This window comes from Zophobas morio, unplaced genomic scaffold (assembly GCF_036711695.1).
Source record: "Zophobas morio isolate AGI-343-1 ecotype UQ-CSIRO unplaced genomic scaffold, CSIRO_AGI_Zmor_V1 ptg000018l, whole genome shotgun sequence".
NCBI lineage: Eukaryota > Metazoa > Arthropoda > Insecta > Coleoptera > Tenebrionidae > Zophobas > Zophobas morio.
Window position 1 is genome coordinate 1,614,753 of NW_026972123.1, and position 17,322 is coordinate 1,632,074.

The 17,322-nt window shown below is 32.1% G+C and overlaps 1 protein-coding gene across 3 annotated transcripts in view; it reads right to left on the reverse strand.

Annotated features, from left to right (window-relative positions):
• Positions 1 to 216: 216 nt before the first annotated feature.
• LOC135131029 (MYND-type zinc finger-containing chromatin reader ZMYND8) overlaps positions 217 to 17,322 on the reverse strand; it is a 50,172-nt gene continuing 33,066 nt past the window's right edge. For all 3 annotated transcript variants that reach the window (XM_064058544.1, XM_064058543.1, XM_064058545.1), the window contains 5 exons: positions 9,273 to 11,104; positions 8,946 to 9,223; positions 901 to 1,102; positions 794 to 850; positions 217 to 737 (listed from right to left, as the gene is read on the reverse strand). In XM_064058544.1, the coding sequence (XP_063914614.1) occupies positions 489 to 737; positions 794 to 850; positions 901 to 1,102; positions 8,946 to 9,223; positions 9,273 to 11,104 (2,618 nt within the window). In that variant the 3' untranslated portion in view covers positions 217 to 488. The remainder of the gene's footprint in view (positions 738 to 793; positions 851 to 900; positions 1,103 to 8,945; positions 9,224 to 9,272; positions 11,105 to 17,322) is intronic.

Genomic DNA, 17,322 nt, shown 5'->3' on the forward strand with positions numbered 1-17,322 from the left:
CCTTGACTTTTTTCTATTTCTATTTTCTATTAATTGATGAGATATCGAGGAATACGTGCTTAATGACTCACCCTGTATGTATTATGACTGAACGACTGACTAACTAAATATCCGCCACTATCTTAGAGAAGTACTAAGTCTTCCATCCCCTATTTTACCTCTTTAGGGGTAGTTTTATTCACTTCCACTTCACTCGTAAAACCGCGAGTCTACGCCTTTCAAAATATAAAGCTGTTTTTATTCAACTTCACATACATACACTATAGTAAATAAAAAAGAAACTATAATAACGTGTTATAAAAAGAGTTAACATACCACTAAAAATATGCTTTTTACACCATACGTTCTATAACTCCTACAGAACAAATCCTTTAATATCAGATCTTAAAAAACACGACAACTCTGAACATAACGCAATTTGATATAATTATCTGGCAGTCTTAGTAGAAAACTTGTTGTAAAGCCGAAAATATACACCACACCAGTGTCTAGTGTTCACTGTCCGCCGAACTCGCAGTACTTTTCGCCACCGTGTTCACTTTTTGATTAACACTCGTCAGTTGCGTGTTCGTCTGGCCAGACGGCGCTGTCACTGTCACTATGTTACCACACTTAATCTTTTCTATCACTGACGTACTGGCTAGGATTTTGCCGTTGACGGCGATGGGGCCGCTGCCCAACAGTTCGAAATTCCCGGGGGTGGACTCCACCAGGGTAATGTGGCTGCCGGTCGTGGGCTAGAAAAAATAACGCTAGATCACGTGGGAAGTGTACCGAGTGTTTCGAGACTAACCTTGAACGGGGCGGTCGTCCTCTTCAGGTACACCTTTTGCGGCTTGGCGAAGAGGGTCTGCAAAGGGAATTTTTAGTGTGTTGGGGGGCGGTTTTTGGTGGTTTTACCCCGAATTTTGGTGCTGCGGTTGGTGTGAGGACGAGCTGCTGGCCTGCGGGTCGGACCGGCGAACTCGTCGACTGGTTCTGGCCAGACGTTTGCGTGCATTTACTCATGTGTTTGGGCCAGTGTTTCTGTTGGCACGGGTAGTCGCAGTAGCTGGTGTTCCAGCAGCAGTAGAACTGGGCTTCTTTTGAGCAATTCGCACACCTGGAATGTCAAATTTTAATGTTTAAAATTAATATTTTTGCTTGGTTCGGCGAATACGCATCAGACGTCACAGCTGAAATTATCATACTATACACAGTGTTTCTTTTATTTGATACAACCCTTGTAATTTTTTTATTCTTAAAACTAAACCTGTAGTTCTTTGAGCAAATTTGTATAATTTTAAAAGATCTATGTGACAGCAACCTCACGTTTTTATTATCTTCTGCATTATACCGGGTGTCCTAGTTTCCTGTTCCATATTAAAATCTCTTTTATTTATTGAAGACAAAAGTTTGAAATTTATAAGGGTTCATTACACAAAAATCTGTAAAATAAATATACTACTACTATGTCGCCACTGTTTTCTTGGAAATGACATCAACTTTCGAGCAACGTATGTTTTCTAAGTGCGTTAAGTATAACTTTTTTTTTTATTTAAAAATTTTAACTATTAAAGCTGCAGTTCTTGAAATTCCCTTACAGACTAAAAAATAATAATAATAAAAATTTAATGACAATGGTTTTGAAAATTTGGTAGACAGATTTTTCGAAAATCAAAAATTGACTAGAGATCTTGAAAATTTTCACAATCTCTTTTAATAATTTCCAAAAACAGAAGTTTACAAACTGAAGTAAAAATTTTAAACAACTCAAGAATGTTTTTCTTTCTTTTCAATATAAAGGATTTTTGTGTGTCATACCGGGTGTCCTATTTTCCTGTTCCACTTTAATACCTCTTTTATTAACTTTTATTAATTGAAGTCAGAAGCTTAAAGTTTAGAACGGTTCATTACACAAAAATCTGTAGTACTAGCACTATGTCGCCAATGATTTTTTTTTTCGGAAATGACATCAACTTTTTCTTTGCAAATAGAGTAATGTATGTTTTTTACGTGTGTTAAATATAACATTTTTGTATTTCAAAGTTCTAACTATTTAAGCTGCAGTTTTTGACATTCACTCAAATTAAATTTTTTTAATTTACATAAAAATAAACTGTGCCTTTACGAATACTCAAAATGTCTAGATTTTGAGATCTTTCAGAAGTTTAGTACTGATTTTTTTTTTTTATTTATTTAAAAATTTTAACTATGGAAGCTAGTTTTTGAAGTTGTTTCAGAAACTAAAAAAGCGAAAATTTTAATAAAAATATATGTTGATAAAATTACAATACATATTTTGAAAACGTGGTAGACCTATTGGATTTTCTGAAAACCGAAAATTACCTATAAATTTTGAAAATTTTTACGATTTCTTTGAATAATTTTCAAAATCAGAAATTCACAAGATGAAACAAAAAATCCAAGAACTTTTTCCCATCTTTTTAATATACATTATATCGGGTGTACCCAATTTCCTAATCGATAACATATTTTTTTTTGTTTTCAGAAATGACATCCATTTTTTATTTTCAAATTGAATAATTTATGTTTTTAGGTATACTAAATATTTTTTTATTAAAAAGGCGAGAAAATTTACATAAAAAAAAAATGTGTCTGCGAAAACACAAAATACGACTTCATTCAAAAATTTTTTAAGATTTTTTTTAATTTAAAAATTTTAACCAATAAAGCTACAATTCTAGAAATTCACTTACGAGACTAAATAAACTCAAAACTTTAATAACAAAGCATATCATTAAAATTACAAAATTTTGAAAAGGTGGTAGATAATAGATTTTTAGAAATATTCAATTCAAATATTGCTGAATAAATGCAAAATATGATAAAGCTATACTTGTAATTTATCACTGCATTAATATTTTTTAGATTTGCTTATACAGGGCGACTCAGTATATTAATGAAAGAGTCAATTTATTTTATTGATTAAATCAGGAACGGCTCACTCCGTTTTCCCGAAAATTTGGGAGTACAATACTGTTATCATTAGTATTACACTGCACCTATCCAAAGTGATATATATGTCTTTGAAAAAATGTTCTGTCGAAATAACTTTCGACCAATTTTTTTATTTAAAAATTTAAACTAAAACTAACTCTTGAAAGTCGCTTAGAGATTTAAATAATAATAATATCAATGTGTACATATAATTAAAATGATAAAATTTTGGAAAGCTGGTAGGTAGTCATTTTTCGAAAATCAAAAATTACCTAAAAATTTTACAAATTCTCTGGCAATCTTTTTTAATAATTTTAAAACGGGAAATTCCAAGTTGAAATGAAAATTGTAAGCATATTTTGAAAACAAACACAAAAAACCAAGTCGATTTTATCCCTTACTTTTAAGGCACAGGAGTTTTCTGCATTATACCGGGTGTTCGAGTCACCTGTTCCCTTTTCTCTTTTATTAATTAAAAAGATTAAAAAAGTGATAATTTTAATAAAAATGCACATTGTTAAAATTACAATACATATTTTGAAAACGTGGTAGACCTATTAGATTTTCCGAAAATTGAAAATTACCTATAAATTTTGAAAATTTTAACGATTTCCTTTGATAATTATCAAAATCAAAAATTTACAAACTGAAATGAAAACATTAAAATTTTAAACATATTTTTAAAACAAACACACAAAATCAAGAACTTTTTTTTTCATATTATTCGCATTATACCGAGTGTCTGAGTTTCCTGTTCCACTTTAATATTTCTTTTATTGACTGAAAAGACGAAAATTTAAAATTTAGAACGTTTCATTACACAAAAATCTGTAACATAAAAATACTACTAGCACTAAATGGCCATATATTTTTTTTCTGAAATAACATCCACTTTTTATTTTCAAATAGAATAACTTATATTTTTTAAATGTTTTAAATATATTTTTTTTATTGAAATGTTGAGAAAATTTAGATGAAAATAAACTGTGTTTACGAATACACAAAATACGACTTTAAGCTAAAAAAAATTAAGATTATTTTTTTTTAATTTAAAAATTTTAAACAATAAAGCTACAGTTTTTGATTTAAGAGACTTATAAAAGAAGTCAAAACTTTAATAACAAATCATATCATTAAAATTACAAAATTTTGAAAAGCTGATAGATATTTTAGATTATTAGAAAATCAAAAACTACCTGAAAATTTTGAAAATTCTCACAATATTTTTATTAATTTTTAAAACCAGAGAAATTCACAAGATGAAATTAAATATATTTCTAAAACAAACACACAAAGAATCAAGATGAACATTTTTTTCTTATGGTTTGTATACAGGAATTTTCTGTATTATACTGAGTGTTGCCGTTTCGTGTTCCATTTAATATTTCTTTTTTGAAAAGAGACAAGTTTGAAATTTAGGACGCTTTTTCAATAGAATAACTTGTTTTTTTTTAAGTGCGTTAAATAAACATTTATTTTCATATTTTTACTTAAAAATTCTAATTATATACAAAATTTTGAAAAGCTGGTAGTCATTCTTTATTTTCGAAAATCAAAAACAACCTACAAATTTTGAAATTTCTTTGGCAATCTTTTTTAACAATTATTAAAAACAGGAAAATTTACAAAATGTAATATTTTTAAAATAAATACGAAAAATTAAGATGGTTTTATTCCTTATTTTTAATGTACAGGAATTTTCTGCATTATACCGGGTGTCCCAGTTACCTGTTCCATTTTAATAACTATTTTATTAATTAAAAAGATACACGTTTGTAATTAAACGTCTCATTACACAAAAAATAAAGATAAAAGTATTATTAGTATGTGTACCAAGTGGTCATTGGTTTTCTTGGACATGACATCCACTTTTTCTTTTCAAATAGAGTAACTTGTTTTCTTTTAAGTGCGTAAATAAACTTTTTTTACTTTCATATTTTTATTTAAAAATTGTAACTATTGAAGCCACGTTCTTGAAATTCACTTAGAAATTAAAAATTTTGAATTCAAGAAAATTTACATAGAAGTAAACTGTGCCTTTGCGAATAGTAAAAACGTCTAGATTTTAACTTTTTTTCAACTATTTAAGATTGCTTTTTTTATTAAAAAATTTAAACTCCTAAAACTAATTATTGAAATTCACTTAGAGTTTAAAAAAATAATAACATCAATCTATACAAATAAAATGATAAAATTGTGAAAATCTAGTAGTCATTCTTGATTTTTCAAAAATCAAAAACTACCTAGAAATTTTGCAAATTCTCTGGAAATCTTTTTTAATAATTTTCAAATCAGGAAAAATTACAAGTTGAAATGAAAATTGTAAGCATATTTTGAAAACAAACACAAAAAATCAAGACGATCTTATCCCTTATTTTAAAGGTACAGGAATTTTCTGCATTATACCGGGTGTCCCAGTTACCTGTTCCATTTTAATAACTCTTTTATTAATTGAAACGACAAAAGTTTGAATTCATTACACAAAAATCTATAAGATAAAAATACTACTCGCACTAAGTAGCCATTCGTTTTTTAGGAAATGACATCCACTTTTTCTTTTCAAATAGAATAAACAACTTTTTTTGTTTAAAAAAATCATCTATTATAGACACAGTTCTCGAAATTCACTTGAATTTAAAAATTTTGAAGTCGCGAAAATTTACACAAAAATAAACGGCCTTTGCGAATACTCAACATGTCTAGATTTAAAGATTTTTCAAAATCTTAATATTGATTTTTTTTTTAATTCAAATATTTTAACTACTAAAGCAGCGGTTCTTCAATTTACTTAGAGATTAAAAAACATATATATAAAATTTTGAAAAGCTACTAGATATTTCGGATTTTGTGAAAATCAAAAACCACCTTGAAATTTTGAAAATTCTGACAACTCATTTAATAATTTTCGAAAATAGAAAAACCACCCAAAAATCAAGACGAACTTTTTTTTCTTATTTTTAATACACAGGATTTTTTTGCAGTATACCGAGTGACCCAGTTTTCTGTTCCACGTTAATATCTCCCTTATTAATTGAAAAGACATAAGTTTGAAATTTAGAACGCTTCATTATACAAAAATCAATAAGATAAAAATACTACTAGCACTAAGTGGCCATTGATTTTTTCGGAAATGACATCCACTTTTTTTTTTATTTAAAAATTTTAACACAAAAAAAAGCTTTAGCGAATACTCAAAATACAGATGTAGATTTTAACATGCTTCAATTCCTTAAGATTCCTTTTTTATTATTATGTATTTTTTTTATTTAAAAATTATACCTACTAAAGCTACAGTTCTTGAAATTCCCTTACATACTAAAAAATATAATAATACATACTAATAAAAATTTAATAACATTAAAATGATAAGATTCTGAAAAGCTGATCGACCGATTTGTCAAAAATCAAAAACTACCTAGAAATTTTGAAAATTTCAATGATATTTTTTAATAATTTTCAAAAACAGATTTATAAAATGAAATGGAAATTTTAAACATATTTTAAAACAAACATCAAAAGACAAAAGTTTGAAATTTAGAAAGCTTCATGATACAAAAATCTACAAGATAAAAATACTTCTAGCACTAACTGACCACTGTTTATTTCGGAAATGACATCTATTTTTTTCTTTTCACATAAAATAATTTCCGTTTTTTAAGTGCGTTACGTGTCTCAGTTTTCTGTTCCACTTTAAGATTTTTTTATTAATTGCAACAAAAAGTTTGAAATTTAAATCGCTTCAATACACAAAAACACGATTAGCACAAAGTAGACATGATTTTTTTCGGAGATGACATCCACTTTTTTTTTCAAATTGAATAATTTATAATAATTTTTAATTATTAGTGGGTTAAATATAACATTTTTTTATTTAAGGATTTTAACTACATATATATGTTGTGTAAAAATCCCACGTACTTGTGTTGAAGTGCAAATTTTTCAGAAATTGTGTCAGTGTATAATATAAAATAATAATAATCAGCTTTAAACTTTTGTTTCGAATCACATATTGATTCGTTACCTTCTTATTTCTTTATTTTTCTTAGTCGAATTTCTTTTTCCTTTTCCTTTTAAATTTTAAAATGATCTTCAACGTCAGGAGTACATTCCAAAATTATTGAATAATACGTTGACTTTTTTTATTATAATATCTCTTGTTCTTTGTGCCAAAAGATTCTTGAAAGAAAACTATACATACTAGAAAAAAAACATAGACAGATTAAACCCCACCCACCCGCCCCGATTTCAGTTGTGATGAATTTTTCATTCGGAATCAAACCGAGGGGTGGAGTACAATTGCCAAATATATATTCTTTATAAAATTTTACCCTCTTGAAAACATATTGCACAGGGTATTTTTTACACAGAAATGACGATTTTGCAACTAAGCTCCGCCCCTCGGCTCACAATGAATAAAAAATTCATCACAATTGAGAGAGGGTGGGTGGGCGGGGCTTATATTTTGTCCATTTTTTTCTTAATATACAAAATTTTCTTTTCCCAACAAGAAACTGAAAACATGTTTAACTATCGTGTTCTTTAAAGAAAACTATATGTTTTGAGTAGAAAAGAAAGCCAAAGATTAAAGTTACAATTATTGAAATTCACTCACACATTTTTCCATATTTTTAATATACAGGAATTTTCTGCATTATACCGGGTGTCCGAGTTTCCAGTTCGATTTTAAGATCTCTTTTATTAAATGACAGAAGTTTGAAATTTAGGACACTTCATTACACAAAAATCTATAAAACAAAAATTCTACTAGTACAAAGTGGCCATTGGTTTTTTCGGAGATGACATCCACTTTTTTCAAAAAATCGAGACGAACATTTCTCTACCTTATTTTTAACATACAGGAATTTTCTGTGTTATGCCGGGTGTCCCAGCTTCTTGTTCCACTGTAATATTTCTTATTCGAAATTTAGAACGCTTCATTACACAAAAATCTGTAAGTACTACTAAGAGTAAGTGGTCATTGGTTTTCTAGGAAATGACATCCGCTTTTTCTTTTCAAAAAGAATATTTTTTTAAGTGCGTTAAACATTCCATTTTTTTTTTATTTAATTTCACTCAGAAATTAAAATGTTTGAACTCAAAAAAAAGTGTATATAAAAATACACGGTGCCTTTGCCAATACTTAAAATGTCTCGATTTTAAATTTTTTCAAAATCTTAAGATTGATTTATTTTTTTTAATTTAAAAATTTTAATTACTACAAGTGTAGTTCAAAATTTACTTAGCGACTAATCAAGTAAAATTACAAAATTTTGAAAAGCTGATAGACATTCTAGATTTTTTGAAAATCAAAAACTACACACAGAAAATTCGAAAATTTTCAGAATCTCCTTTAATTATTTTGAAAAACAGAAATTTACAAAATGAAATGAAATTTTTAAACATATTTTTAAAACAAACACAAAAAAAGGCTTTTTCTGCATTATACCGGGTGTCCCAGTTTCCCGTTCCACTTTAAGATCTCTTTTATTAAATGACAGTTTGAAATTTAGAACAATTCATTATACAAATATCTATAAAACAAAAATTCTACTAGTACAAAGTGGCCACTGGTTCATTCGGAAATGACATCCACTTTTTCTTTTCGAATACAACAACTTATGTTTTTTTAAGTGCATTAAATATGACTTTTTTTTATCTAAAAATTTTAATCATCAGTTAGTTTTTGAAATTTATTTAAGAATAAAAAAAAATGCTTGTGTGGTACAGAAAAATAGCACTTTTGTGAAATGTTACGTCACTAAAAAGAAAAAAAAAAGCTTTTTCTACGTCAAAAATAGTATTTTTCAAAAAAAATGAAATACTTCAGTGGAATAACGAAATTGGAATGCTGTGAATGAAAATTTTTGAAGCATTTCATCAAATAAATTAAATTAATTGTTATATATTGATTAAATAAGAAAAGAAGATGTTTTATTATTATTTTCTATGGTGCGAAGTGTGTTTGCTTCGATTCCTAGTAACCTAATCTCAAACCCCCCACTTACCACTGTTTCGATTTCGCCTCCTCCACCTTCTTCATCATTTCCATCTCACAATTCGCCTTCGTTTCATTAATAATCCTCTCCCTCTCCTCCACCACACTCTTCTGTGTATCCTTCAAAACAATCGAAACGTTCCTCCTAATCTCCGCCAACTCTATACTATGCTTATGATTTAACTCCTCAATCTCGTACTTTAAGCCACTTATCGTCGCCTCCGGATTATTACTCTTCCCCAAATCACTAATAGTCTCCACCAACAAACTCCGAAAGTAATCACCAAGCTAAAAAAAACAAATGACGCTCTCCCCACAAAAAAAAAATCCAACTCACTTTTTGAGCCATCGAGTTAATCCTCGACGCAACAGGACCAGCCGTGCTCGGCACCCCCGCCTCCACCACGCTGTTCAAGATCCCCACCGGCTTCGGCTTCAGCTTCGGCGGCGGCTGACACAGAATATCGCCCACGCCTTTGGCCACGTTCTCGGGCAGAATCTCCTTCAGAGAGCCCAACTCCGACTCGAAAGAACTCGTCTGACTGTCCACGTCGATCACGGGCGGCTGCGTCGTCCCACTGGTCAACAGATTGTTCAACAAAATCCCCCCACTCCCGCTCGCCGCTCTCTCCTCGTCCTCGTTCTGGGGGATGTAGTTCTGCGAGCCCTCCAGCACCTTCTTCGCCGCCGCCACGGCGGCGGCGTTCTGGTCTTGCACACGCGGCAACATCGTCAGCACCGGAGGACTGCTCAAATCGCGGTTCATCGGCTTGGTGTAGTGGAGCTTGGGTAAAATCATCACGTTGGCAGAGGGCTGCAGCGTTGCCGCGTTGACTATGGTCAGCTCGTCGTCCATCGTCGTCTTCGGGATGATCTTCCGAGCGACGATCGTCTTTTTGCCGTAGTTGGGGGTGGGGAAGGACTTTCGGGCCTTGTGTTTCGGGGTTTGCATCTTCGACAGCGACTTGATGTAGATCTCTTTGACTTCGGCTGATTTCGTAACGTCTTTCGACGCCTCTTCGGCAGGCTTCGGCGTCGTCTCCTCCTTCCTGCTTTTCTTCTCTTCGGTTTTCGACCTCGTGCGGATTTCGTGCGCTTTCGGCTTACTCGGGACTTTCTGTTTCTCGGATATGTTCAAGGCCGACAAGTACTGACGCTTCGCTTCCATGTACTGGACGTCGTCGTCGTCGTCGGACTCCACTTCGCTCTTGATTTTCACCGGGGGTTCCTTCGTCGCGCTGTTTTCGGCTTCGGGTTTCTTCGTTTTGTTGCGCATTTCTTTGCCGTCTTTCATCACGCGGATTTCTTTCAACACGATGAGTTGGTCGGGTTTGCTCGGGGAACTCTCGGACAGGTTTTTTTTCTGCAGGATGTTTTCGATGGGTACGAGTTTCACCATCTTGTTCGGGGGGAAGAGAGAGTCGTCGTCGGTCTCTTTCTTTTTGCTCGTGTCGTCTCGGCTGTCTTCGTGTTTGCGCTTTTTGCTCTCCTTCTCTTTCGGTTTTTCTTTGTCTTTTTCGCCGTCTTTGACAGACTGCGCTTCAACGTTCATGATCGTTTCGCATAGTTCTAGGACCGGCGCTTGCGCGTCGTCGCTCTTCTCCTCTTCCTCTATCACAGTAGGTTCGACAAGTTCCTTCTCCTTCCCTTTGTCTTCTTCGTCTTCTTTCTCAGTCACTTTCGTCTCGATGTCGCTCTTAACTTCCCCCTCATCCTTCTTACTTTCGTCGTTTTCCTTCTTGTCGTCTTCGTTCACTTCGGTGTCACCTTTCTCTTCACTCTTTTCTTCCACGCTCTCTTTTTCTTCGCTTTTTTCGCGCTCAGCGTCTGCCACCACCTCTTCGACTTTCTTTTCCGGTTCGCCGTCGACCTCTTCTTTTCCTTCCTCCGGTTCTTCGTCGTTCATATCTTCCAGTTTTTTTATGAGCTGATCGCTGATTCGTAGTTTGGGTGGTGATGAGATTTTCGATTTTTCTTCCTCGTGTTGAGTACAAAGTTTTTCGGGGGTTTCGTTGAGTTTGATGTGGTTGTCCACTGATAATCGGGGCGCGTCGGGTTTGGTCGGGTCTCGTCGTGCCATTTTTATAGAGTTCTCGGGTATGCTGTCCGAAGAGTATCGTTTTCTGATGAGTATGGCTTTTATGGGTTTTTGGACCAACCTGGGTTTATCTGGAAATGATTTAGTTTCAACATGGATTTCGTTAAAGTAGATCTATAAATATATACAAAGTGTTGTAACACGAAGTCTAAAAATAACCCTACTGTGATTTTTTTCTGTAAACTCTTCCATTACCAAAAAATTTCAAGAAAATTGGGAAAACGTGGCAACGTCGCTTCCTAATTTAATAAATAAACTGTGATTGTAAAGCCTAAGAGGGCGTCAAAATAAAAATATATAGAGATATGTAGTGTGTTTTATTAAAAAAACCTAAGTTGTGTGTTACGCCTTAAAAACAAAACACTTTGTAAAGTTGAAAATCATGTTAAAATATACTTCTCAAATCACCGTACAACTTTCGTGTTTGACTTTTTTCTATTTAATAATTAATGCTATATCGAGGAACGCGTGCTCACCCTGTATATACGAATTTTTGTTCAATGCAAAACTGTAGCTTGTCTAAGTACCAATAAAGTTATTATTATTATTATTGAAGTAATTTAAGAAAATTTCGGAGAACCTTTGTGTTGTTTTTAAAGTAGTTTGGAAGAATCTTGGGGTCCCTTGCGTCTGACTTTTGAAGTGGTCTGAAAGAATCTCGGGGACCCCTTTGGGTCTTGTTTTTGAAGTAAGAATCGCTGGAAACTCTTGTAGTTTGTTTTTGAAGTAGTTTGAAACAATTTCGGGATCCCTTGTCTTGTTTTAGGAATAATTTTAAAGAATCCCGGAAGCCCCGTCTAGTTTTTTAAGTGGTTTAAAAGAATCTCTCATTTATGTCTGGTTTTTCAAGTAGCTTGAAATAATTTCGGGGATATTTGTGTTTGTTTTTGAACTATCTAGTTTGAAAGAATTTGAGATCCTTTGTCTTGTTTTTGAAGTAAATTGTGAAATTTTTCAATATTTGGATTTCTGAATTTTTCAATTTGCAATTTTTCGGTTTTTCAACGTTTCGATTCTTTTTTTTCTCATATTTTTCTAATTTTCATTTCGAACGCGTAATAATAATAATAATCACAGTTTTTAAAATAACTAACTTACGATTTCAGACTTTCAATTTTTCAACTTTTTGATTCTTCAATTTCTCATTTCTTCAAATTTACATTTTGCAATTTTTCGCTCCGGTTTTTTATTTTCTTTATTTTTACAATTTTTCAACGGCCCAATTTTCTATCCTTTTTTAATATCAATTTTCCGTTTCTTCAATTATTCAATTTGCAATTTTTCATTTTTAAAGTTTTCAGTTCTTCGATTTTCCAACTTTTGGAGTTAAATTAGATTTTGCAATTTCAGGAGTTTTCAATTTCTAATTTTGTATTTCTTCAATTTGCAATTTTTTGTTTGTTTTTTGTAATTTTTAAAACATTTCACTTTTCCAATTTTAAGATTTTAAAAATTTCGTTTATTCGATTTTTAATTTTTCTATTCTTAATTTCAAAATTTCTTGACATTTAAATTTTCAATTTTTTGATTTTCCAATGTTACAGTTTTTCGACTTTACAATTTTGACAATTGTATAATTTTTCGATTTTACAATTTTTGGGTTTTAAGTTTTTCAATTGAATTCTTCTTTCTTTCTTTTCAATTTTTTGGTTTTATAAATTTCTCGATTTTTAGTTTTTCAATGTTTCAGTTTTTCGTTTCTTGGAGTAATTTTAAAGAATCCCGGGGGCCCCCTCTGTTTTTTAAGTAGTTTAAAAGAATCTCGGGGAATATTTGAAGATTTGAACTACCTAGTTTGAAGGAATCTTGGAGATTCTTGAAGTAATTTGAAAGATCCCTCGACTTGTTTTTGAAGTAGTTTGAAAGAATTTCGAGGACTCCCTGTGGGTCTTGTTTTTGAAGTAGTTTGATAGAATCTTGGAGATTCTTTGCCTTGTTTTTTGAACAAATCGTAAAAATTTTCAATTTATAATTTTTGGGTTTTTCAACTTTTAGATTTTCTTTTTCTCAATTTTTTTAGTTTTCATTTCAAAAGCGCAATAATAATAACAATAGTTTTTAAAACATCGAACTTATGATTTCAGACTTTCAATTTTTCAATCATCGGAATTTAAACTTTTTCATTTATTCGACTTTCCAATTTTTCTATTTTAAATTTTTCAATTTTTTGATTCTTCAATTTTTCATTTCTTCAAATTTTCATTTTCCAATTTTCGCTCCGGTTTTTTGTTTTCTTTATTTTTACAATTTTTCAACGTTTCTATTTTCTATTCTTTTTTTTATATCAATTTTCTCAATTTTCCGTTTCTTCAATTATTCGATTTGCAATTTTTCATTTTTAAAGTTTTCAGTTTTCCGATTTTCCATCCTTCGGAGTTTTCAATTTTACATTTCTTCGATTTGCAATTTTTTGTTTCTGTTTTTTATAATTTTTAAAACTATTCACTTTTCCAATTTTAGGACTTTGGAATTTTTCCATTTTTCAATTACTGGATTTTATAAATTTCGTTTATTCGATTTTTACTTTTTCTATTCTTAATCTCAAAATTTCTTGACATTTATAAATTTTCAATTTTTTGATCTTCCAATGTAACAGTTTTTCGACTTTACAATTTTGACAACTGTATAATTTTTCGATTTTACAATTTTTGGGTTTTTAAATTTTTTCAATTGGATTCGCCTTTCTTTCTTTTCAATTTTTTGGTTTTATAAATTTCTCGATTTTCAGTTTTTCGTTTCTTGGAGTAATTTTAAAGAATCCCGCCCCCCCCCCCTCTGGTTTTTTAAGTACTTCAAAAGAATCAAAGAATCTCGGGAACCCTCCGTGGTTTTTGTTTTTAAAGTAATTTGAAAGTATCACGGCGCCCCCTTGTGTCTGCTTTTTGAAGTTGTTTGAAAGAATCTCGGGGATTCTTTGTGCCTGGTTTTTGAAGTAGTTTGAAAGAATCTCAGGGACCCCCTTTGTCTGTTTTTTAAGTACTTTAAAAGAATCTCAAGGACTTCCCGTGGGTCTTGTTTTTGAAGTAATTTGAAAGAATCTCAGGGATTCTTTGCATCTGGGTTTTGAAGTAGTTTGAAAGAATCTAGGGGACCCCCTTTGTCTGTTTTTTGAAGTAGTTTAAAATAATCTCGAGGACCCCCTGTGGGTCTTGTTTTTAAAGTAACTAGAAAGAATCTCTAGAAACTCTTGTAGTTTATCTTTGAAGTAGCTTGAAAGAGTCTCTGGGATCCCTTGTCTTGTTTTTGAAGTAATTTGAAAGAATCTCAGGGATTCCTTGCTTGTTTTTGAAGTAATTTGAAAGGATCTCGGGGCCCCTTGTGTCTGGTTTTTGAAGTGCTTAGAAATAATCTCTAGGACCCCCAGTTTTTGAAGTAGTTTGAAAGAAGCTCGAGGACCACCTGTAGGTCTTGTTTTTGAAGTAGTTTAAAAGAATTTCAAGAAACTCCTGTGTTTTGTTTTTGAAGTAGTTTGAAAGAATCTTGGGGACCTTCAGTGAGTTTTGAGGTCATTTGAAAAAATCTCTGGAAAATCTTGTTGTTTGTTTTTTAAGTAGTTCGAAAGAATCTAGGGGAACCCCTTTGTCAGTTTTTTGAAGTATGTAGTTTAAAATAATCTCGAGGACCCACTGTAGGTTTTTGTACGCTGCTCTAGTTGTGCAATAAACTTATTCTTATTCTTATTTTTAGGTCTTGTTTTTAAAGTAACTTGAAATAATCTCTAGAAATTCCTGCAGTTTATCTTTGAAGCAGTTTGAAAGAATCTCTGGGATCCCTTATCTTGTTTTTGAAGTAATTGAAAGAATCTCAGGAATCCTTTGTATCTGGGTTTTGAAGTAGTTTGAAAGAATCTTGGGGACCCCCTGTGCGTTTTGTTTTTGAGCTAATTTGAAACAATCTCTCGAAAATCTTGATGTTGGTTTTTGAAGTAGTTTGAAAGAATCTCAAGGACCCCCTTTGTCTGGTTTTTTAAGTAGTTTAAAAGAATCTCAAGAACTTCCCGTGGGTCTTGTTTTTGAAGTAATTTGAAAGAATCTCAGGGATCCTTTGTATCTGGGTTTTGAAGTAGTTTGAAAGAATCTAGGGAACCCCTTTGTCTGTTTTTTGAAGTACATAGTTTAAAATAATCTCGGGGATCCCCTGTGGGTCTTGTTTTTAAAGTAACTTGAAAAATTCTCTAGAAACTCTTGTAGTTTATCTTTGAAGCAACTTGAAAGAATCTCTGAAATCCCTTGTCTTATTTTTGAAGTAATTGGAAAGAATCTCTGGGATCCTTTGCTTGTTCTTGAAGTAATTTGAAAATATCTCGGGGCCCCTTGTGTCTGGTTTTTGAAGTAGTTTGAATGAATCTCAGGGTCCCTTGTGTTATGTTTTTGAAGTAGTTTGAAAGGATCTTGGGGATCTCTTGTGTCTGCTTTTTTAAATAGTTTAAAAGAATCTCAAGGACTTCCCGTGGGTCTTGTTTTTGAAGTAATTTGAAAGAATCTCAAGAATCCTTTGTATCTGGGTTTTGATGTAGTTTGAAAGAATCTCTGGAAAATCTTGTTGTTAGTTTTTGAAGTAGTTTGAAAGAATCTAGGGACCCCCTTTGTCTGTTATTTGAAGTAGTTTAAAATAATCTCGAGGACCCACTGTGGGTCTTGTTTATAAAGTAACTTGAAAAACTCTGTACAAACTCTTGTAGTTTGGAGCCCTTGCTTGTTCAATTAATTTGAAAGGATCTCAGGGCCCCTTGTGTCTGGTTTTTGAAGTGGTTAGAAATAATCTCTAGGACCCCCAGTTTTTGAAGTAGTTTGAAGGAATCTCTGGAATCCCTTGGATTATGTTTGAACTAGTTTGAAAGAATCTTTGGAACCTCCTGTAGTTTGTTTTTGTTTACTCGAGGATCCTTTGTCTTGTTTTTTAAGCAATTTAAAAGAATCTCGGGGACCATTTCTGTCTGGTATTTGAAGTTGTTTGAAGGAATCTCGGGGTCCCCTTGCGTTTGTTTTTTAATTAGTTTGAAAGAATCTCTGGAATCTCTTGTCCTGTTTTTAAAGTACATAATTTGAAAGAATCTCGGGGTTCTCTTATCCTGTTTTTGAAGTAATTTTGAAAGAATCTCGGAGATCTTTTGCCATGTTTATTAAGTAATTTGAAAGAATCTCCGAATCCCTTGTGCCTGGTTTTTGAAGTACTTTGAAAGAATCTCTGGGATTCCTTTGTTGTTTTTGCCTCTTATTTTTGAAGTAGTTTGAAAGAATCTCTGGGATTCCTTTGTTGTTTTTGCCTCTTATTTTTGAAGTAGTTTGAAATAATCTCTGGGATTCCTTTGTTGTGTTTGTCTCTTGTTTTTGAAGTAGTTTGAAAGAATCTCTGGGATTCCTTTGCTGTTTTGCCTCTTGTTTTTTAAGTAGTTTGAAAGAATCTCTGAGATTCCTTGTCTTGTTTTTGAAGTAGTTTAAAAGAATCTCGGGGACCCCCGGTGGGTCTTGTTTCTGAAGTTGTTTTGCAGGAATCTCTGGGATTCCTTTGTTGTGTTTGCCTCTTGTTTTTGAAGTAGTTTGAAAGAATCTCTGGGATTCCTTTGTTGTATTTGCCTCTTGTTTTTGAAGTAGTTTGAAAGAATCTCTGTTATTCCTTGTCTTGTTTTTGTAGTTGTTTAAAAGAATCTCGGGGACTCCCGGTGGGTCTTGTTTCTGAAATTGTTTTGCAAGAATCTCTGGGATTCCTTTGTTGTTTTTGCCTCTTGTTTTTGAAGTAGTTTGAAAGAATCTCTGGGATTCCTTTGTTGTTTTTGCCTCTTGTTTCTGAAGTAGTTTAGCAAGAATCTTTGGGACTCCTTTGTTGTTTTTGCCTCTTGTTTTTGAAGTAGTTTGAAAAAATCTCTGGGATTCCTTTGTTGTTTTTGCCTCTTGTTTTTTATGTAATTAGAAAGAATCTCTGGGATCCCTTGTGTCTGATTTTTTAAGTAGTTTAAAAGAATTTCTGGGACCCCCCGTGGGTCTTGTTTCTGAAGTTCATATTATATTTATTATCTCTTGTCTTGTTTTTTATGTAATATGACAGAATCGCTGCGATCCCTTGTGCCCTGTTTTTGAAGTAGTTTGAAAGAATCTCTGGGATCCCTGTTCTTGTTTTTGAAGTAGTTTAAAAGAATCTCGGGGACCCCCCGTGGGTCTTGTTTCTGAAGTAGTTTGAAAGAATCTCTGCGATCCCTTGTCTTGTTTTTGAAGTAGTTTAAAAGAATCTCGGGGACCCCCTGTGGGTCTTGTTTCTGAAGTAGTTTGAAAGAATCTCTGGGATCGCTTGT